The sequence below is a fragment of the Cavia porcellus genome, unplaced genomic scaffold, assembly GCF_034190915.1.
Source record: "Cavia porcellus strain 051 isolate PalLab524CR breed Dunkin Hartley unplaced genomic scaffold, mCavPor4.1 scaffold_3, whole genome shotgun sequence".
In the NCBI taxonomy this organism is placed as follows: Eukaryota; Metazoa; Chordata; class Mammalia; order Rodentia; family Caviidae; genus Cavia; species Cavia porcellus.
In genome coordinates, this window is record NW_026947486.1 from 34,424,495 (window position 1) to 34,446,304 (window position 21,810).

The 21,810-nt window shown below is 34.9% G+C and overlaps 1 protein-coding gene across 8 annotated transcripts in view; it reads left to right on the forward strand.

Annotated features, from left to right (window-relative positions):
- Arhgef9 (Cdc42 guanine nucleotide exchange factor 9) overlaps positions 1 to 21,512 on the forward strand; it is a 193,396-nt gene extending 171,884 nt beyond the window's left edge. For all 8 annotated transcript variants that reach the window (XM_063246016.1, XM_003462749.5, XM_063246022.1 and 5 more), the window contains 3 exons: positions 9,096 to 9,339; positions 14,263 to 14,331; positions 18,245 to 21,512. In XM_063246016.1, coding sequence (XP_063102086.1) covers positions 9,096 to 9,339; positions 14,263 to 14,331; positions 18,245 to 18,426 — 495 coding nt within the window. In that variant the 3' untranslated portion in view covers positions 18,427 to 21,512. The remainder of the gene's footprint in view (positions 1 to 9,095; positions 9,340 to 14,262; positions 14,332 to 18,244) is intronic.
- The last annotated feature ends 298 nt before the right edge of the window (positions 21,513 to 21,810 follow it).

Here is a 21,810-nt window from a genome sequence, read left to right on the forward strand (position 1 = left end):
TTTCCAATGAAATTGAAAGGGAAGCCATTCTCCCTAACTCATTCCTGGAATTTTGAAAATATCTTAGTCAACTGTCCCTCAAACAAAGGACTCCATCTAAAACATAGAAGTAATTGAACAAAAAATCAGATCTCTGATGTGTGGCTTCACAGCATGATGACAGCAAATCAGCAATGGATACCATAATGTGTCTTTTTCTTCAAAGTGGCTGTTCATATCATCATGCATAATAAAATCAATTCACTTAAACTGTTGAGAAGTTCTAGGCCTCTGTAGAGGCCTCTATATGAACATCATGCTGTGAAATCCAATAATGACTTTATTCTTTGTTTACAGTGGTTTTAGTCTATTGTTTGTTATTTAATTTGAATATATATAAAGATAGGGATGGCTATTTTGAAGAGAAAAAGAGACATTTCAGTAATCATTGTTACTGACTTTGGTATTGTCTGCTTTTGAAGACCTGTAGTGCTTTCATTATTCTGTTTTGATCAGTTTTATTCTATTTTGTTGTTTATGAATTCATTGTGTGTGATGATATATACAATTATTTTGAAGGAAATAGGAGACATTATGGTAGCCATTGTGCGTCTCCTGATGTCTTGCTTTGAAATCCTGTGTCACTTGCATTGTTTTCTTCTCATCTGCTTGGTTCTGTTTAGTTATATTTTGTATTACCCTCCTTTAAAAAATAGGAATAGAAGAGTTTATGAAAATCATGGGAACTGCAAATGCATAACATAGGAGAGAAATTGAATCCATGAAACAGATCCAAACTAGATCCAAGAAATTAAAACTTCCATTGAAAGTGTATGCAACATATTAAGTGGATATTAGTCTATATCAGATCTTGAAGACAGAATTGTGGTTAGTGATTATGAAATCTTAAAAATTTCAAGACACCAAGAAAATTCAATCCTGCATTTATAAGATAAAGCAAAATACAACAGCATAAGATTGATTGGGGCAAGTGAGAAAGCTGGAGACAGTGAAAATGCCATAAAATAATCTCTTCACAGAAATAATAGCAAAAAACTTCCCAAGCAAGGATAAAATATTTGGCATATTAGTACATAAGTCATGTAGAGCTCCAAACAGCCACAACCAAAATAAATGCATACCAAGGCCTGTAGTAATCAGGAGTCCAGAAATGTAGCCCACGAACAGAATACTAACAGTGGCTAGAGAAAGACAAAAAATCATCTATAAAGGTAAGCCCACAAGAGTCACAGCAGACTTCTCAACCCAAACCCTCAAATCAAGGAGAACTTGCAGTGGATATTTCAAGCCCTAAAAGAAAACAAATTCCAACCCAGATTTCAAAATTGATTTACAAATAAGATATTTCCATGACAAAGAACACCTGAGGAAATTCATGACCACCAAACCAGGTCTTCAAAATGCTCTACAGCATATACTAGAAAAAGAAAACAAAGGCCACAACCACAAGAACACCACTAGAAAGAAGCCACCAGGCAAGGCAAGCAGTTAAACAGAGGGTATAGATAGGGAACCAACAACAGGAAAATAACATGAAAAAAATAAGGCAGTACATGTGACTAGATCCAAGAGAAAAGCAAGGATATCTGTTCTATTTTCAGACAATGTGAACTTCAAACCAAGACTGATAAAAAAAAAAAAAAAAACAACAAAAAGTGTAACTTCATACTTGTTAATGGAAGACTCCAAAAGAAGGTATAACAATCATAGATACATATGCACCAAACACTGGTGCACCCAACTACATAACACAAATATTAGTGGACATGAAAAATCAAATTAGAATGAGGGGTCTTAATGCCCTACTCGCAATTAAATAGATTAACCCGATAAAAGATCAACCAAGACATATCAGAATTAAAACAAACCTGTGAACAAATGGACTTAGTAGATGTCTGTAGGGTGTTCCTGTAGAATCAGAATACACATTCTGGTTATTACATCAGAATACACACTCTCAGTTGCACATGGGACATTCTCCAAAACAGACCTCACATTATCACCTAGAACATGCATAATAAATGCAGAGGGATTGAAATAATCCCATGCATATTCTGTGATCATAGTGCAACGAAACTGCAAGCCAACAGCAAAAGAAACCACAAAAGTACTTATACACATGGAAAATCGACAACACCCTGCTGACTAATGAATGATCAAAGAGGTAATTAAGGAAGAAATTAAACAATACCTACCATAAAATGAAAATGCCAATACAGCATACTAGAACTTATGGAACATGATGAAAGCAGTCATATGAGGGAAATTTATAGCCATTAACTCTCAAAGCAGGAAAACACAGTATGAGCTCAAAAAACATAGTGTTGAACCTCAAACTCCTAGATAAAGAAAAAGAAGTCAAATTTGAATCTCATATGAGAAAGGGAATCATAAAGATCAGAGCAGAAATTAATTATTTTGAGACTAACAAAATAATATATAAATCAATGAATCAAACAGTTGGTTCTTTGAAATATTAAATAAAATTAATAAACCTCTAGCCAACCTTATCAAAAAGAGAAAGAAAAGACTCAAATTCAGTCAATTAGGAATGAAAAAATGCAAAATCACAAGGGATCCTATGGAAATCCACAAGATATTAATACCTACTTCTAGGACTTTAATAAAATGGAAAACAGAAGAAATGGACAGATTCATGGACACATATGAATTAGCAAAACTGAATCAAGAAGATTTGTTTTCTAAATAACCTGGTATCAGTCAGTGAAGTTGGAAATACAATTTAAAACCTACTAATGAAGGAAAGACCACACTCTGATGGATTTACTACTGAGTTCTGCAAGATATTTAAAGAAGACCTAATTCCATTAATGCTGAAACTCTGTAATGAAATTGATAGGAAAGCAATACTTCTAACATCTTTCCTGAAAGGTACTCTGATGCCTAAACCAGAGAAGAACCCAATCAGAATAGAAAACCATAGATCAATCTCTCTAATGACAATAGATGCAAAACTCCTTAATAAGATACTTGCAAACAACACAGAAAATCATCAAAAAGATTATACACCATGACCAAGTGGGATTCATCCCAGGGATGTGGGGATAGTTGAATACACACAAATCAATAAATGTAATACACCAGATTAGCAGAGCCAAAGACAAAAATCACATGATCATCTCCATAGATGCAGAGAAAGCATTTGACAAAATCCAACACCCATTCAAGATAAAAATCCTACAGAAAATTGGATTAGATGGTCTTTGTCTCAATCTGATGAAAGCTATAGACAACATCATATTTCTTCTTTTTTTTCCCGTACCAGAGATTGAATTTACGACCTTGCACTTGCAAGGCAGGCGCTTACACTGCTGAGCTAAATCCTTGTCCCCCAACATCATATTAAAGAACCAAAAAATGAAACCTTTTACTCTAAAAGCAGGAACAAGACAAGGTTGGCCATTGTCACTACTCCTCAATATAGTTCTGGAAATAATAGCCAGAGAAATTAGACAAATGAAAGAATGAAAATGAATAAGAATAAGTAAAGCAAGAAGTTAAATTATCATTATTTGCTGATGACATGTTATCCCACATAGAAGACCCCAAAAACTCGACCAATGACTTGTAAATTTAATAACCAAATTTAGTAGTGTAGCTGGATACAAAGTCAACACTCAAAAATCAATAGCATTCCTATACATAAGCAACAAACTCACTCAGAGAGAAATTAGAAAAACAATATTCTTCACAATAGCATCCAAAAAATACTTAGGAATAAATAAGTCTAACAAAAGAAGTAAAAGATTTATATATTGAAAACTACAGTAATCTGAAAAAGAAGATCAAAGAAGATATCAGAACATGGAATGATATCCTTTGCTCATGAGTAGGAAGAACCAGCAGAGTGAAAATGGCCATATGAACAAAATTCTTACATGGATTTTATGCAAATCCAATTAAAATGCCATTAGCATACCTTGCAGAATTAGAGAAAAATCCTAAAACGCATTTGTAACCAGAAGAGACTTAGAATAGCAAAAACAATTTGGGACAACAGAGGCAAGAGAGAGTCACAATCCCTGACTGGAATTTATACTACAATGATACTGTGATAAAATGATAAACATGGTATTGGTAACAAAGCAGACCTGGGGATTAGTGGAAGATACAGACAGAATTCCAAACACACATCCACTTTATCTTTCACAAAGTTCCTAAGCATGTTCACTGGAAGAAACACAGCCCCTATAATAAACAGTAGTGGAAAAACTGGCTTTCTATATGTTGAAGACTAAAACTAGACTCATGTCTATCATCATGCACTTTTTTATTTTAAAAAAGATAAAAATAAGTATAATAAAACCAATCAAAACAAACAAGTATAAGTGATACAGGACTTCAAAACATTATGAAGTCAAAATAGTTACCATAAAGCCTTTTGTTGTCTACAAAATGTTTCAAATACCTTTGGACATAGTAAAAATCACTCAGAACAGAATAGAGTAGAAACAATAAAAACAAAACAATGAATAAGATAACTTCAGACATAGTAAAAATCAAACAGAACAGAACAGAATAGAAACAATAAAAACAAAACAATGAATACAATAAAAGACTTCAAAACAAGCCAATAGTAAATCCAAAATTGCTGCCATAATATATATTGCTACCTTTGAAATAGCTGCTCATGCCATTGAATTTAACATAATGAAACAAAAGAGAATAAAACCCAGCCAAACAAAACAATGAAAATAGTGTAAGACTAAAAAACATGACAATAGGAAATCAACAATGCCTACAATCTTCAGAAGGAGACCCTCCCCACCCCAGATGCCACACTGTACTGCTATCCCCTGAACTGATGATCAGACCCCTGGCCATAGACCTGCAAGGTCAATGAAAACACCAAACCACTACAGGTATCCAGTTATATTTCACCTCCACAGCTATCATCACAGCCTGTGTTTCTTCAGATCAGCTGGTCACTTAAGGTGGGGGGACTGGTGCTTCTTGTTTGTCAGCCCACATACCTGAAGGGTCTGAGGTATGGCTGTCCCAAGACCAGTGACAGCCCACATGTGGTGCTGGTTCCAGATGGGGCTTGCTTCTTGATGTGGCCTTGTTCTCACTCCCCACATTCCGCAAATGGCTCATTCACTTTTTGGGATCAAAGACTTAAATACTGAAATAGGAATACTAAATATACAGGAAGAGAAGATATATAGAATTTTTGAAACAGTAGTGGAAAAACTGGCTTTCTATATGTTGAAATATAGAAATATTGAAGACCTAGATGTAGGCAAAGACCTCATGAACAAAACCCACACTGCACAAGAAATACTACAAGGAATCAACAAATGGAATTTCACTTTATTAAAAAGTTTTTGCACAACAAAGGAAATCACCAACAGGGTGATAGTACAACCTACAGAGTGGGAAAAATTATAACCAGTTGCCCCTCAAAGGAGTTATATCTAAAACATAAAGAACTGGAAAAATTCAGATTGTCCAAACACAGCCAATGAAAAATGGGCAACTGAAATGAATATACACTTCTTAGATGTAGACATACAAATGGTAAATAAATACATAAAAAATATTCAACTTCATTTGTTATTTGAGAGATGAAAATTAATACAACACTGAGATTCCTTCTCCTTAATGAATGGCTGTCATCAATCAATAACAAATGCTGAAGGGGTTGTAAGGCAAAAGGAATGCTTCTCCATTTTGGTGGGAATTCAGATTGGTGCAACCACTGTGAAAATTAATATGGAGATTGCTCAAAAACCTGAGATTAGATGTTCCATTCAACTTGGCTATTCTCCTTCTGTGTATCTTCCCAGAAGAATTAACAGCATCATGCCATAGTGATATATGTCCACCCATGTTTATAGCAGCACAATTTGTAATAGCCAGATCTTGGAAATAACCCAAATGCCCATCAACTGAGGAATGGCTAAAAAAAAGATGTGGTCACTTAATACAATGAGGTATGACTCAGCCATAAAGAAGGGTAAACTTGAGACTTCTGTTGGTAAATGATTGCACTAGAGATCATATTCATAAGTGAAAAAATTAAAAATCACATGTGTAAACATCACATTGTTTCCGTACTGTAAAAACCAAGATACTAAATAATATCCAAAATGTACAATACATATTGTGAAATGAGAAGAAAATGTTCAAAAGTAAATAGACTCTGGCATGGAGGAAAGGAGAAAAGAAGGAAAGAAAAAAGGAAAAAACTATCTATCTATCAATCTATCTATATACACATACATACACACAAGATAGTTAAAAGATAGTTATATTACTAATTTCTTTTCATTCATTGAAAAGAAAGATTTGTGCTAATATTTTTGGACATATTTTCATGCCTGTATCTTGTAAACCAAATTACTATTTTCAAGATAATTTTATGCAATGTGCTAACTATTGTTACTTTCCTATTATCTGGTTATGAAATTTTGTTTTACTTTTTCTCTTTAAAATAAAAACTTTAAAATATGTATTCTGAAGTGTAATTGGAAAAATAAGATTAAAATTTAGATTTTTAAAGAAAATTACAGTAAAAGACACATGGCATTTCCACCTGAAAATACTCCCCCTCACTTTGAACATAAGTATCTCATTGTTCTTGCTACTTTTTGAGGCAATTGTGGAGAAACTCTTTTTTGAGTGTCTTTAGTTGCAATGTCATAGCTGCCTCAACATCCTGAATCAGTTCAAAACATTTACCTTTCATAATCATTTTTACTTTGGGGACGAGAAGTCATATATTACCAGATCCAGTGGATGAAGTGAATGAAGATAAACCATGTATTTACAACCCTGTATTTCCTTTTAAATAGCACTTGGCAACAGCATTCAAGACACTACTCAAAGCAGACTTTTAAAACTGCTTCAAGAAGTAGCAGGAATGATGGCTTAAGTGTGTTTTAAAAAAGGGGGCGTAGTATTTTGAGAGGGTTATATCTCTTACTGTGACAATTTTTTAAAAATTTAAATATTTACCAGGTATTTTGATCACTACTTCTATATTTAACACCAATATTTGTGGTAGCTACTTGTGAGAAATTAGGAAACAATTAGTAAAAAAAAAACCTAAAGAAAATCAGCCACCTCTTTCCTAGGGTAAGTATGTATGTACATACACATTTACAATGCAACATATAAGCTATTATCAGTTGTTTAAATTTAGAAAAAAAATTATACTAAAAGAAACCTTTCCATTAATCCCTTCAATATACTTCCCCTTGCTTTGAATACATGTATTCCATGATTTTTGCCACTTTCTGAAGCAGCTCTGAATTTCCTCTTTCACAAATATCTAGTTACAGAATCATGTTTTCTTAATGTCCTGATTCAGTTCATACCTTTATCTTTCCTTGTCATTTTGACTTTGGGAAAAAGCCAGAAGTCATATTATACCAGATCCAGTGAATAAGATGGATGAAGACACTAACATTTATACAAGCCTGTGTTTCATTGGATGCACTCAGTAGCAGTATTCACCACACCTGGTAAAACTTACAAAAGAGAACTTACAGAAATATTTAAGAAAGTGACAAGGACAAGGTGATAGTGTGATCAAAGTGAAAGGGACTATTTTGAGGGGGAAATTAATGGCAATTTGTCTATTACTAGAATATATTTTTTAAATTTTTAATATTTGCTATATATTGTGATCTTGCCTTGTATGTTAATAAAAATCAGTGTTTCTGACTCTGTCCAACTGACTGAAGGGCCAGATACAAACAAGGAGGAGGGAAACCTGGCCAGAAAGCAACCCAGCTACTAAGATAGCATCTGTCAGGACAGAGTTCACAGGGACCACCCTCAGCCATATCACATGTCCTAGCCATAGATATTCTCTCAGAAGAGGATGGGTGCAAGCAATGATAGAAGGAGGAACTAAAGAGGCCACTCTAGGAGATTTATTAAAGCTCATATCCCATAGGCCCATATGTCTTTGTTTTCTTTTTTATCTTACAAAATATGAAACACTGTATTTGATATTCATGAAAATATAAGGCTAATGTACATTCATCTACTTACTAACTTAAGAATTAATTCATTACAAATGCATTTTTCTCCTTTTTTTTCCCTTCTCTTCCTTTCCTTCCTCACTGACTACTTCCCATTTTCTGTGTGGTATTCTTTTGAATGTAGTACACATCATTGTCACCTAATTCCTAATAATTTCTGTGCATATGCATCTTTAAAAATTATATGCCATTGCTTTATATGTTTTTAGGTGAAGTAGATTTAAGTCAGATATTATTGTACAAAAAGGAAACCAGAAGAATGATAAACGAGATTTAGGATGGAGCAAGCTTTGGGATCTTAACATTTGGATTCAATAGCAGGTTTAAAAGTTTTCTTACATTATTAAAAATGCAAATAAGTAAATAGAGAAATAATGCAGTATTCATGGACTAGCAATGAGTGTTTCTTTGACTGGAGTTTGGTCCTATCCATTTCTGTTTACATAGAGCAAAACAACAGTAACAAAAAAGCAATACATTGTTTGTACCATCTATAATTTTATTTTTCTCACATAGTATTTTTGAGATTCATCTATTTTGATATGTAGACATCTTGTTCATTCACTATAGCATTAGCCTGTCTTTTCTTGCCACAGTAGGCCTATTCTAAATTTCCCAAGTACTAAGTGTTAGAACTACCTCCAGTAATCTTCCCTGGCTAGTAGACTGTGGCTTCTCAGCTACTCTTACACTTAATCCCTTCTCTAATATTGTGGTCCCACTGTCTTGTCTGGGGTGTTCACTACATTTCAAACTATCAGTCAGCTCATTTGATGCTTCTAGTAGGGTTGCTAGTGTTATAGAAGAGGAAAAGTCCCTGCTACAAGTACTTTTGTGGCATACTGTTTTGTGTTTCCCATCAAAAATCTTGTAAACACATCCAAGATTTGATGCTGGGGTTTGGTATAGTCTTTAAGTGTGGTGCATCTCTTAGGGCAGTAATCTAATTTGCCTAAATTTGGAACTTAACAAGCCCTATGTGTACTCCAAAATAATGATGGTGTTGATATCCTGCTTCAGCCCTTATGCCAGCTCTTCTAGTACCCACTTGGCACATACCTCCTCTTCCTTCTCACCTAGGACCTAATCCGGAGGGACATCCTGTACTACAAAGGTCGCATCGACATGGATAAGTATGAGGTAATTGATATTGAAGATGGCAGAGATGATGACTTTAATGTAAGCATGAAGAATGCTTTTAAGCTTCACAACAAGGAAACAGAAGAAGTACATCTGTTCTTTGCCAAAAAGCTGGAGGAGAAAATACGCTGGCTCAGGGCTTTCAGAGAAGAGAGGAAAATGGTACAGGAAGATGAAAAAATTGGTAAGTGACCTGAGAGGAAAAAGAAGAATATGACTGTGAAATATGTAGAGAGATTGGACTTAGTTTTTATTATTCTGGATTCAGAGGGAAAATTTCGTTTGTAAAGTGACTTGAGCCACTTTGGTGGTTCCTTATTATTAGGTTCTTTTTTTAAAATACCAGTCACTTCCATTAATCAGGGATAGGTAGAAGTATAGTTTGGACTCCCATAAAATCTCATTGCCATGAAAGAGTATTGCACTAAAAGCCCACTTCAGATTTGATTCTCACAAATATTTATTAGCCTACAAACAAAAAAGTAGTTGTATATCCTGTTCTGGAGTCTCTATCGTGCCTCAGCTTTCTATATTTAGATATATAATAATATCTTCTGTATAAGGGTTAATTGGGCTGATTTGGTAGAATTATACAGCTAAGATTCAATCAACTTTCCTTATCTCCTGACTTTTTGCATTTCTTTCAATAGTACTGGTGTTACTGAATCAAGTGTCTTATGAATGCTGGCAGGTGCTCTACCACTGTACTACATCCTTGGGCCTTATCCAACTTTCTAGTCAGAGTCTGGCATCACAATACTGATAAGTATCAAGAAATAGGATTTGTTTTTAATCTCAAGGTTCAGACTTCTCTCTGAAGATGACAGGCTCTGAGGATCACTATTGTTATACCAAGTTCTTGGGAAAGTTGATGTGCCGATGAAATATTGGCTAGTACACATATTTAATAACATTCATTTTACCAAGAAGATTGCATGCCTAACATGTGGTAGGCTAATGGCTCAACTTCTGGTAGTATTGACCTCTGGAGTGAAGGCTTTTGATTATTTAATATATTAACAAATCATCTTTGCAGTACGTGTACATAATTAGCATACTGTAGATATTATCTTAATGTCTCTAGACTAGATTAAAATGATATGCATATATTGTGTGGAAACTATTTTAATGTAAACTACAGAAACATAGCAATACATAATACCATGGCCATGTGTGTGATTTACATTCACAATAAAACATACATATTGGCTGGAAACAGAATATTTATCTTTCACTGGATGACATAGTTAGTGGAAGTATTTTTCATCTTGTTTCTAAACTGTGAGATTTAGATTGCCATTAGCTGAGCTTTGTTGTTTATAAAGTGCTTTCATGTCTCTTGTTCATGGTCCTGTTTTTTTTCATAAAAAATATCAATTAAACCTTTGTGATTCTCTGAGAGGATATGCAGTTTCTGTGTTTGCTTTATCCTGACAAGAATGAAATTTTATCTTAAGATGCTAATATGTACAAGTTGTTACAAGTTGTTTTGATGCCTCTACAAAAATACCCACTGATTCCCTGTGCAGAAGTATTCTTCTGTATATCCATGTTGGGGATTTAAATAGTCCAGAAAAAAACTGCAGAAAGACACTTTGATCCTAGTCTTCTCTTCCAGAGTACACACTGAAAATTCCATTTGAGTCGCATTATAGTCAAATTGCTTTTAGCATATGGGCACTACATTTAGACATGGTGTGGAATGGTATAGAAATGTTGCTAGCTATTACTTCCCATGATAGATATCAGCAGGAATCAACCCAGTTTTCGATATTATATCAAAGGAATGATCTTTGGGTACAGACATTAACTCAATTAGAAGTCTCCTGCCATTTTCTCTGGGTCCAACACTATGTTTCCCAACCTGTTGCCCTAATAAAATGTGAACAAAAAAATCTGTTTCTAATATAAAAACTTCCAGAAATTACCTCCTGATTGGCCTGTGCATGTCTTTTTTAAAAATGAGAGTTTTGTGGGGGGATTTTCAATCCAATTATATGATAGTAAGTCAATTTCATTGTAGGATTTTTGGGAGAATGAAAAACAGAAAAACACAAGAAAAAAGTAAAGATAAAACAACATAGTAAACTTTTCTAAACATTTTGATATATTTCTTTCTAATCTTTGTTTTCTATGTTTAATTTTTTTTTAAAAAAGTAGATCTTATTGTTTCTCAACCTATTTGTTACTCTGTGGTCCATAATACAATTCTGTAGTCTCATTTTTACTACATATTATATCAGTAGCATCTTCATCAATTTAGTGTTTAATCATTTTATGACTGTTATTGATTTACTATAATTTTATTGTTTAATTTTTACTTTTTAATTATAAAATTAGTACACAGCCATCATAAACTTGCCATGATGGCTCTTGAGGTTCTCGGGGTGAAGGACTATGAGAGGATAAGAAAATAAAGAAAAGACAAAAGCTGGAGTTTCCTGATGGGAGAGAAGGAATGCTAAACCACTGTAGCACATTTATTTATATACTCCATATACTCCTGAAGAACAGTGTCAATTTCAACCCTCTGCCTAGTAACTTGTTTGACTAGCTGACCTGGGCCCTTTGCCTTCTTGGAACTTGAACAGCTTGTTTACATGGCTTGTTTTGTGCTCTCTGTGTTGTCAGGGCTGGCCTTGCTTTAGCCCTGCACATATGATCAATCTCCAGCTTCAATGGCTCTCTGTAATAACCATTTAGAGTCATGTAGAAACATATAAAGAACATTTAGCATTCTTTCCCCTTCTCTATCACTCCTAATTCTCTGTGAAATAATGAGTACTAACAGTTTGGGGTAACTCTTTCCATACTTATCCCATATTCATACAAACACATATGCACATTTATTTATAAAATTGTTGCTGGTCTGGAACTTTTAAAAATAAACTTATTTTAAATGAAGTCTCCAGGTAAAGATTATAGGTTCTAACTCTAACTCTTTGCGTTAGTCAGGCTTCTTTCAAGAAGCATAACCACTAGGAAATGTTTACTAAGAGACTTTCTTAAAAAATAAGAAATTGGCTTATGTAATAACAGATACTAAGTCAGTTCTGAAGTCCAGCAGTCAAAAATGGAAGTTTTTAGGAAGGCTCAAACTCAAGAGCATGGCACAAATTTCTAAATCTTAACTGTACCTTATAAGGTTTCATTTTAAGTTCATTTTTACATAATTTGTTATTTCACCACTTGATTCACGAATTGTTAAAGAAACTTATTTCAAGTGTTTGATCTGAGAATTCTAATGATACTTTATTTAAAAATTCTCTATTTAACTTATAGCCTCTCTTAACCTATATTATCACCTTTTTGTCCTGTATTCTGTTATCTGCATCTTAGTAGCTAAGTTTTGATTTTAGTTTTATTTTCACTGACATAATATTTGTACATATTTATGAAGCATGATATGACATTTGATTCATGTTTATTTGAGTGATGATCACCTATCTGTGACCATTATATTCATCACTTTATTATTTATGATGAATACTTTTAAAATTCTCTCTTCTATGTTGACACATATTGCATTATTGTGAACACTATTCACCATACTATGGCATAGAACACAAAGATTTATTCTTTCTAATTGTAACATTGTACTCACTGAACAAGCTCTCCACATCCTCTCTCTTTACTCTTCCCACTGTCTAGTAACCTTTTTTCTACTCTCATCTTCTATGAGGTCAACTTTTTAGATATAAATGAAATCATACAATATTTGTCTTTTCATGCCTGAATTATTTTTACTTAATATAAGGTCTTCCAGGTTTAGCCATTTGTCAAAAATAACCAGATTTTATCCTTTCTTAAATAGCTGAGTAGGATTCCATTATATAGAGGTTAAATTTTGTTTATCCATTCATTCATTGGTAGACATTTAGGTTGATTCCATATGCTGGTTATTGTGAATAATGGTGCAATAAACAGAATACTAGAGTCTCTTTGACATAAACCCAAAACATGTGCATTTCAAGAGAAACAATCAACAGAGCCAGGCAAATGGGTGATAATATTTGCCAACTCTACATCTGACAAGGCATTTATATCCAGAATATATGTTTTATTCAAATGTATTAAAAATCCAATTAAAAATGGACTAATCATCCAAACAGATGTTTCTCAAAATGAAACCTTCAAATGACCTGTAAACATAGAAGTATGTTTTACATCACTAATAATTAGGGAAATGTAAATCAGAATGACAATGAAGTATCACTCAACCCAATTTGAATGGTTGTTATCTAAAGAAAAATAATAAATGCTGTCAAGATTGTAGAGAAAAAGAATTCTTTTTAAAATGTATTTTATTTTTACACTTTTTACATAAATAATGATCACATTCATTATAGGGCATTAATCTTGTACAGGACGCATCTTAATTCTTGTTTTTTTTTTTTTTTTCTCGCTCATTTGGTTTTCTTCCCTTCGATTCTTCCTCCTCTTTCCATTCATAAAACTTTGTTTCTATTGTTGTGCTTCCATTCTGTTTTTTAGTCCCTCCCCTCTTTTTCCCCTACTCCTTCCATTGTACCCCTTCCCATGTGAACATTTTTTTCATACTGGCCAATATTGATCATCCATTTTGGTCATTATTTACCCTTTTAGTTTCTCACACAAGAGAAACAAAGCAATATTTAAACATGTTTCTTATTTATTTCACTTAATATTCTCAAGGTACATCCATTTACCTTAAAATGTCTCAAGCTTATTCTTCTTTATGGTAGTATAGTACACCAGTGTATATAAAATCCACATGAAAAAGAATTCTTACACACTATTGGTAGGATTATAAATCAGTATTGCCTTTATGGAAAATGTTATGGAAGTTCCTCAAAAAACTGAAATTCAAACTGCCTCTGGTCCAGCAATCCCACTAGTGATAATATATGCAAAGGTAATATAGCTAAGATTTTATCTGAGTTTCCAATTAATTTCTTTAGTGAAATTCCTAGAAAAAGATTATTGGTTCAAGAAAAATGACCTTCTTGTATTTCAAAACTTTTCCTATTTTTCTGGAAGTTCTTCTTCCAGAAAAATTCTACTAATGTATACATTAAGAACGAGTATATGTTTATCCTAACCAATTCCTATATTTTTCTTTTCTTAGGCTTTGAGATTTCTGAAAACCAGAAGAGGCAGGCTGCAATGACTGTGAGAAAAGTTCCAAAACAAAAAGGTAAATCTTGCTTTTATCCCTTCAACTCCACTTACTTTCTATGTGAGTCTAGGAAGCCATAAGTGCTTTTATACTTCCTGGATCCTTTCTGTGCTAAGTGTTCACTTGGATATAGTTCCCATTTCCCTAGGTGTTCGTGAAAACAGTAAGTAAATGGTCATAAAGGCTTACTGCTCAAGAATGAATGGTATTGAGTAGCTGTGTCCAAAGATAGCTCATTGTGTATAAGAAAAAAATAAAACCATTTTTTTCTCTTTATTTCAAATTAGGGAAATGTTTTTAATAATTTAGAGACAAAAAACCATAAATGTATAATTTATTCAGTAAGTATAAATATAAAGATATATGTATGTTCAGCTATGTTTCACTAGTTTGAGGCCTCTTGCCAAATCAGAAGACACCAATCAGAACGGAGAGCCTCAAACTGAACCAAAACAGAAGATTTAGAAAGCCTTTATATTTCTTGAAACCGTAAACTGAAGTATGTAAAATACATAGTGAGTCAATTTAATATAAAATAAAGCATTATTTTCTCTTTTATGTGAACCAGAACAAAACTAAAGTACTCAGCTGAACAAAAAGCAGATGTTACTTTGTGTTTACTACAATGTCTATCTAGTGTTGATCTCCTTTTATATGTTCTTTAATTTCATCTTTATGATAATCATAAAAAGATAGGCAATATTAGCCCCACTTTTAAGCTTAAAAAACTGAAACTTCATAGGTAAGTGACTGTGAATCAAAATCAGTTTGACTCTAGGCTCACTACTACATTCTTCTCTCTAAATCATAGTCTTGTTAATGACTCTTGTAGGGAATAAAGAACTCACTTTTCTGTTTCTGATTTTAAAGAACATCCTATTTCATGGAAGTAGTTGTCAAACAGTAATTCAGTTGTTATTGCATCTACATAGAAAGAGCTTGATGAGATTCTTTCAGACATCCATGGAAGTTTAGTTATTCCTGCCACTGCCCCTAGAAATGATGGGAGGGGCTTAGTTAAAATTTTTCCAATTCAGATGTTGTGGGTTGGGTAGTTACTCTGGTGTCCCCTTCCAACCGTATCTAAAATACCATGTGACATAGTCAACTCAGAATGCTACCCTGGGGGAGAGGATGCCTGGCTGGGAAAACAGCAGAGAAAAGCCAGTGTAGTTTTATGAAAGGCCTTTTCACTTTACCTTTTTCTTTCACACTGCCTTACTTTTAAGAATTCTGTAAGAATTATTTTAGAACTAAGATACTAATTCCTGGTCCACCAACCCAATTGAGTTTGTAAACACAGAGCTACCCAGTGCCATGAGCACAGGTTCCACCTCTAAAAGCTTTAGGGCCAGCTCAAAATTAAATGGATCCCCCATAATTAGTGAAATAGTTCTGCAAAAGAAAATGGGGTCAATTTGTGCAATCTCAGTATTATGTAGCTATCCAAATCACTGTGATTTTGGTAGAATGAACCACATATTGGATCATGGAACAGAACTCAGAAATAGTCCTACACAAATACGTCTAATTTCTGACAAAGACATAAATACAATTCAGTAGAGAAAGAGGCCATTTCAGCAAATGAGATGGTGAAGCAATTGGACTTTCATGAGGAAAAAAATCCTCCACCTAAACCCACACTCTATATGGAAGCTAAATAAAAATTGACCTTGGTATTGAATGTACAACTATAGAATATGTGCTCAGGATCCAGGGTTAGGTAGAGGTGTTCTTAAAGAACAAAATAAAATATTGATGACATGGACCTCCTTCCATTATATCTTCATATTGTCAAATGGCATACTTTCGTCTTTCTGATACTTGCTCTTTCAAAACTGGCTCTTAGAAAATCTATTGTTTGCTGATTAGAATGACATTAGACTGGTTTCTTCAGTTCAACTTCAGCATATGCAGAGATGGGGACGGCTATCACAAAGAGAATAAGAGATGCGATGGTAGTTGCTATTATCTTCCCTAATTTGGAACTTGAGGACCTAAAAAGACTTCATCATCCTGTAATGATTTGATTAGTTCTATAATATGCAATAAGTATATAAAGTGGGTGAAGATAGGGACAACTATTTGTAAGAAGCTAGAGACAGTTAGATAATGAAGATCTCCAGTGGACTTGCTTTGAAATCTGTATTTCTTTAAATTGTTTTTTTTTTTTTTTTAATGTTCTGTTCTGTTTTGATATGTTTAATCTTACCCTCTTTGAGATGTAAAACAAATGTGTAGGACTGATAATCATATTACTGAGCTTTTGTTCGATCATAGAGCAGAATGGTTTGTAGGGTCACGTTTTGAATGTCATTCTAAATACTTTAATTCTATAACCTGAACACCTATTTCGAAGATGACAATGTGTAACTTATCAACCGGCAATTTCTTACCTTTTGTTTGTCTGTAATTTTGTATTATTTCCACCCCTTTTTTTTAGCTCCATGTATTTTTTTCGTTCCCTTTTCTTTAAATAAAAAATAAAATAAAAATAAAATTAAAAAAAAAAAAGAATCAGATCCTTCTCACTAAGGTGCCAATGGCTGATAATGGCTTCATACAATATTGCCTCCAGCATAATTGGATCAAACCATGAAAAGCAAAGAAGCTCTAATGTTGGAATTTCAGACATTGGCTGGCAGATGAGAAAAGTATTTAGAAGCATCAGAGAGACCTTTTTTCATATCTGAATCACATGTTGTATGTCTCATCCTATTCTACTTTGAATATAGATCAAAAATGAACTTTGACCTCAGCCCTCACCTGTATCCTGGTTCCTGCAATTCTCTCTTAATGACTTCAAACCAGCCAAAAAGTCAAAGAAGTTTTTAATCTTAATGTTATTGGAGCTGTTCTCCTTGAAAGGTCCCAAATTTCATGAATCATGTATTCTGCTGATGTATTTGCTTTCTTCTTCAACTACCAATGACAATTCCTTAATAATTATAGATTTATCACTCTTCATATAATGCAGAACATTAAATCACTTGTGCCTTATATGCTTAAAAAAAAAGGTTTCCACCTTAAGACTTGCCCTGAAATCAGCCTGGCATGGTGGCTCTTGCCTGTAATCCCAGCACTCAGGAGGCTGAGGTGGGAGGATTGCTGTGAGTCCCAGACCAGCCTGGGCTACAAAGTGAGCTCAAGGCCAGCCTGAACTGTATTAGCGAGACCCTGTCTCAAAAAAGACAAAAAAAAAAAAAAAAAGACTTGCCCTGAAATCAATAGTTCTTCACCACCTCACCAGATTCTTGACACTTCTAGGGTTGTGGGAGAGGGAGAAAACCAAACACTTTTGAAATTAAATGGAGCTTGTTGAGTTATTTGCAGAACCAAAATCAGCCTAAAGAATTATGCTTTCTTTGAAAGAGCTTTGATTGAAAAGTCATTGAATGTGGGTTCTAGCTCTTGCTTTGTCACTAACTTACCATGGAACCTGAGATATGACTTTTATCTCTAGGTCTCAGTATCCTCATCTGTGAAACAGCTGATAAAAAACATCCTAAATTTCCAAGTAATACTGATTAGGTGGAAAAGAGTGTGACATTTCAGTAAGAGCCATGCCACTTCAAAATCTGTTAGAGAAAAATGGTTTGCAATATAGATTTGAACATCCCTTATCTGAATTGCTTAGAACTTCAAATTTCGGGGTTTCTCAGATTTGGATATATTTGCGTAGATTTTCCTGATTGAACATCCCTAAGTCAAAATGCTGAATTATGAAGTGTTTGGAAATATGAAACTTTTTTAATCTAAGGAAGTTTTTCTTTCAGGGCCTTTCGATATGCCTATGAGAAATGCTCAATCTACACCAGCTCAAACTCTAAACCAGTCTGTCTTGAATTTTCTACCTAGAAGTTCACTAAATGTTTTGAAAACCCTCTTGGTACTTAACTTATATCCTTTCTCTTTGGTCTCCTTTTTACAGGTGTCAACTCTGCTCGCTCAGTTCCTCCTTCTTACCCACCACCACAGGACCCGTTAAACCAAGGCCAGTACCTGGTCCCCGATGGCATCGCTCAGTCTCAAGTCTTTGAGTTCACTGAACCCAAGCGTAGCCAGTCACCATTCTGGCAAAACTTCAGCAGGTTAACCCCATTCAAAAAATAATACCTACAGGGAGGCAGATAATTTTAAAATAAACTAAATAAAATTATATTTATAGATGGAATTTTTTCGGAGAAACACTGTTGAAAATATATATGTGTGTGTGTATATACATATATATATATATAGATATATGTAGACATATGTATACACACAGACCTTTGAGTATACACACATATACACGCTTGTGTGGGCATGCATGTACACAGGTACACATACCACACACACACACACACACACACACACACAAGGACCAAAAACGTTTTCTGTTGTTTTTGGGTTGTGAAATCTTTAAGTGGTAGAAAAAGGTACCAATGACTTCCAAAGGTGACCCCTTCTTAAAACTTTTCAGTTCCTGCCCTGTTCCCTATCCCTTTTCTTTCAGAAGTTGACATTTCTATTGTTTCTTTTCTTGTTAAAATACTCTCTTAGCTCCTCTGTGAATGATTCATTAACTTTTCATTATTATCTAGGTGCATTTGTATTGGTTTTCTTCTTTCATGATAATAGAGATGCAGATGATTTTGATTTTAATTTGATGTGATAGGTTTGGGGTTTTACTTTTCACTGAGGAAAGGGAGGATCCTCATCTCCTCTCTTTCAGCCAATCATGTGTGAATGTTCCTGTAGCCCTTCAGTTTCCCTAAAGCAGCTTTTATGTGGCATCCTCTGTCTACAGTCCTGCTAGTCAGGACATGTTCCTTAATGCCATGTGACATAACTGCTTAGTATTTCTATTGCTTTCCCTGTATTTTAGGTGTTGAGGAAGGATATCAAACCAAACAGAAACAAAGGAGTGTCAGAGTATTATGATGATAAAAGAGTTCTGTTCAGGAACTGTTTTCATTTGGAGTATTTCTTCTAACACTTGGGAGTCTCATGTTGCAGCATTTTTGGGTCATTGAAGTTTTGCATCTGGGTGTTAGTTTGAGCCAATTACTCTCTTCAGACTCTTCTTGTTATTAATCTCCTCTTAGGCCTGCCTTCCTTAGCCTATCAGAAGGTCTAAATTGGAAGCAGAGGCTGAGACTCTGACTTCTATGGAAGAAGTTTATCTCTGGCCCTTCCCCAAGTACCAAGCAGACATAAGGCAGGGCTCCCTACAGCAAGCAGTTCAGTGTTCTAGTCACCTCTGCCCTCATTTGCAGACTTTTAAGGCAGCGTTGATAGGAGTCTATTGAGAGGTTCAGAACAGAACCCACCTGACCAAGATCATCAGCTGCCTTCAAATTATTGACCTGGACAAAGTCCAACAGTGACAGTAAAATAGGTGTGGGAAAAGGCAGCCTTGATCTAAGTTACTGTACCTGCAGTTTCTACCACTCTAATTGTGTGAATCATCTCTATTGTGAGCAGATTGCATGGACAATCTTCCCTGGACCCTTCCTTTCTTTTTCTCTGTCATCTTCTTTCTCTTGCTCTCCTGCCACAGGAGAAATGCTGATATTGGCATAGTTAAAGCAGCTCTTGCACTGGAAGATGGCTTTATTTCTAAAATCCACCTATTCAAAAACATTTGTGGCCAGTAAGTGTTGGGCCCCGGGGCACATTTTCCTCTAGACAAAGGATCTGGGGCAGAGATGCTATACTCAGGATTATTTTGGGCAGGCTTTCCACTAATTTTTCCCACAAAGAATCAAGATCCCAATGAGTACAAGAATACTTGTTTATCGTCTCTGCATGGCCCTTTGTTTGGTTAGACCCTGAATAGCAAGAAATTTGATATAAAAGTGTGAGGATGGGCCCTGCTATGGAAAGCCACTCTAGCCAAGAATCAAGATTATGACTCTGTCCTGAATCCTATGGAAGAAGATATCAGCATGAAAGGACCCCAGTTTACCAAGCAGTCACCATAGTCCCATGAAGGCTTCAGCATATCTGGTTTGGTTACTGCTTTGTGCTTCCTGACCCAGACCAAGCCTTCCCTACCCTGGCACGCTTTCTCCTGTGGGAATCAAATTACAAGCTTTTGAAGTTTCAATTCTACCACAACAAATCAGAATTATAGAGCTAAGGCAAGGACAAGCCTGATCTGAGTAGAGAACTAAGGCTCAGGTCTGCCCACCACTGTCTAGCACGTAACCTAGCTACTTCAACCTAGCTACTTAAACCTCCTGGATAAGGAACTTTGTCCCCAATTATGCAGGCTAAAATGTACTCCCTGTCAAACAGAGTGTGTTACAGTTTCTATGCAGGCCTCTCTATTATATTCTTTTTCCTACTTTCTACTATTCCATTCAGTTTGGCTTTTTCGTTTCCCTAGGTTTGGAGGCACACAGGAGGGGACACTTGAATAAGTCCTTGGGCTTAAAGCATCTCTTATCCAGGTCTTCTCATCTACTTCCCCTTCCTGGGATCTTTACCCCTGGGGCTCCAGGATCCAGGGATATCACTCCCCCCTTCTCCTTTATATAACCCAATGACCTGATGAAATGCCAATAACTTGTGAAAATAAGAATTTAGCTCTCCATTGATTGGAATGCCCCTACATAGTAGAAAAGCAGACCGGTAGTCAGTAGCCCAAAAGGGAGCCAGGGAATCTATTAATTACCTGGGCTCAGTATCTAAACATATTTTGTCCGCATAGCAATGCTGTCCTCAAGAATTTTATAATTCTGTTTCTACATGGTCCTGAACTCCCTTTTCCTTGATTCATTGAGGCCTGGATTCGCTCTTCAAATTGGTAGTATGTTCTATGGGGGCCCACTATGAGGAAGTCCTAACACAGAAATAAAACTTTTTTCTCTCTCTCCTTTTTCTCTCTGTATGTCTATATCTTTAATATATCTATTAAGGATACCAACAAGAGAGTTCTGACAATTCTAATGTGAAGCCAGATAGTGATATTTTTTAGTACTTTGGGGTCGGGTGGGCTGGGATTGATAGATGGGCAACAGTGATTTTGATTACCCCTACTGCTCTGCATTTGGCAATTTATTCTTTGTTTCTACTGTTTGACTGTTTGACCCTCTTAAACAAGTGTAAGAGTTGTCTGTTTTAAAAACTGTTTAACAACAAAAAAAAGATGTTGTAATGACACAAAGCCTTATGAAGATACTTATGGAGTTCAATAAAAAGTAAAAAAGACACCTTTAGGCACAGGTTCGTGTCATTTGTGTGTGTGTGTGTGCATGCATGTGTACGTGTGTGCGTGTGTGTGTGTGTTTTATCAGTTTGCAAGTGGAAAATTTTGTTTGTGCAGGGCAACTTACTCCAATTGTGGCTTACTTATCTATTCTTAGGTGTCCCATAGGCTTTCTGTGACCTTACATGTCCTTTCTGGAAGAGTAAATCAAAATAACAATTTTAACATATAACCAGGGACAATTTGTAGCTAGGAATGCCTTTATGAATGGGACTGTCTTTGATTTCACCTGGTACTTTAAC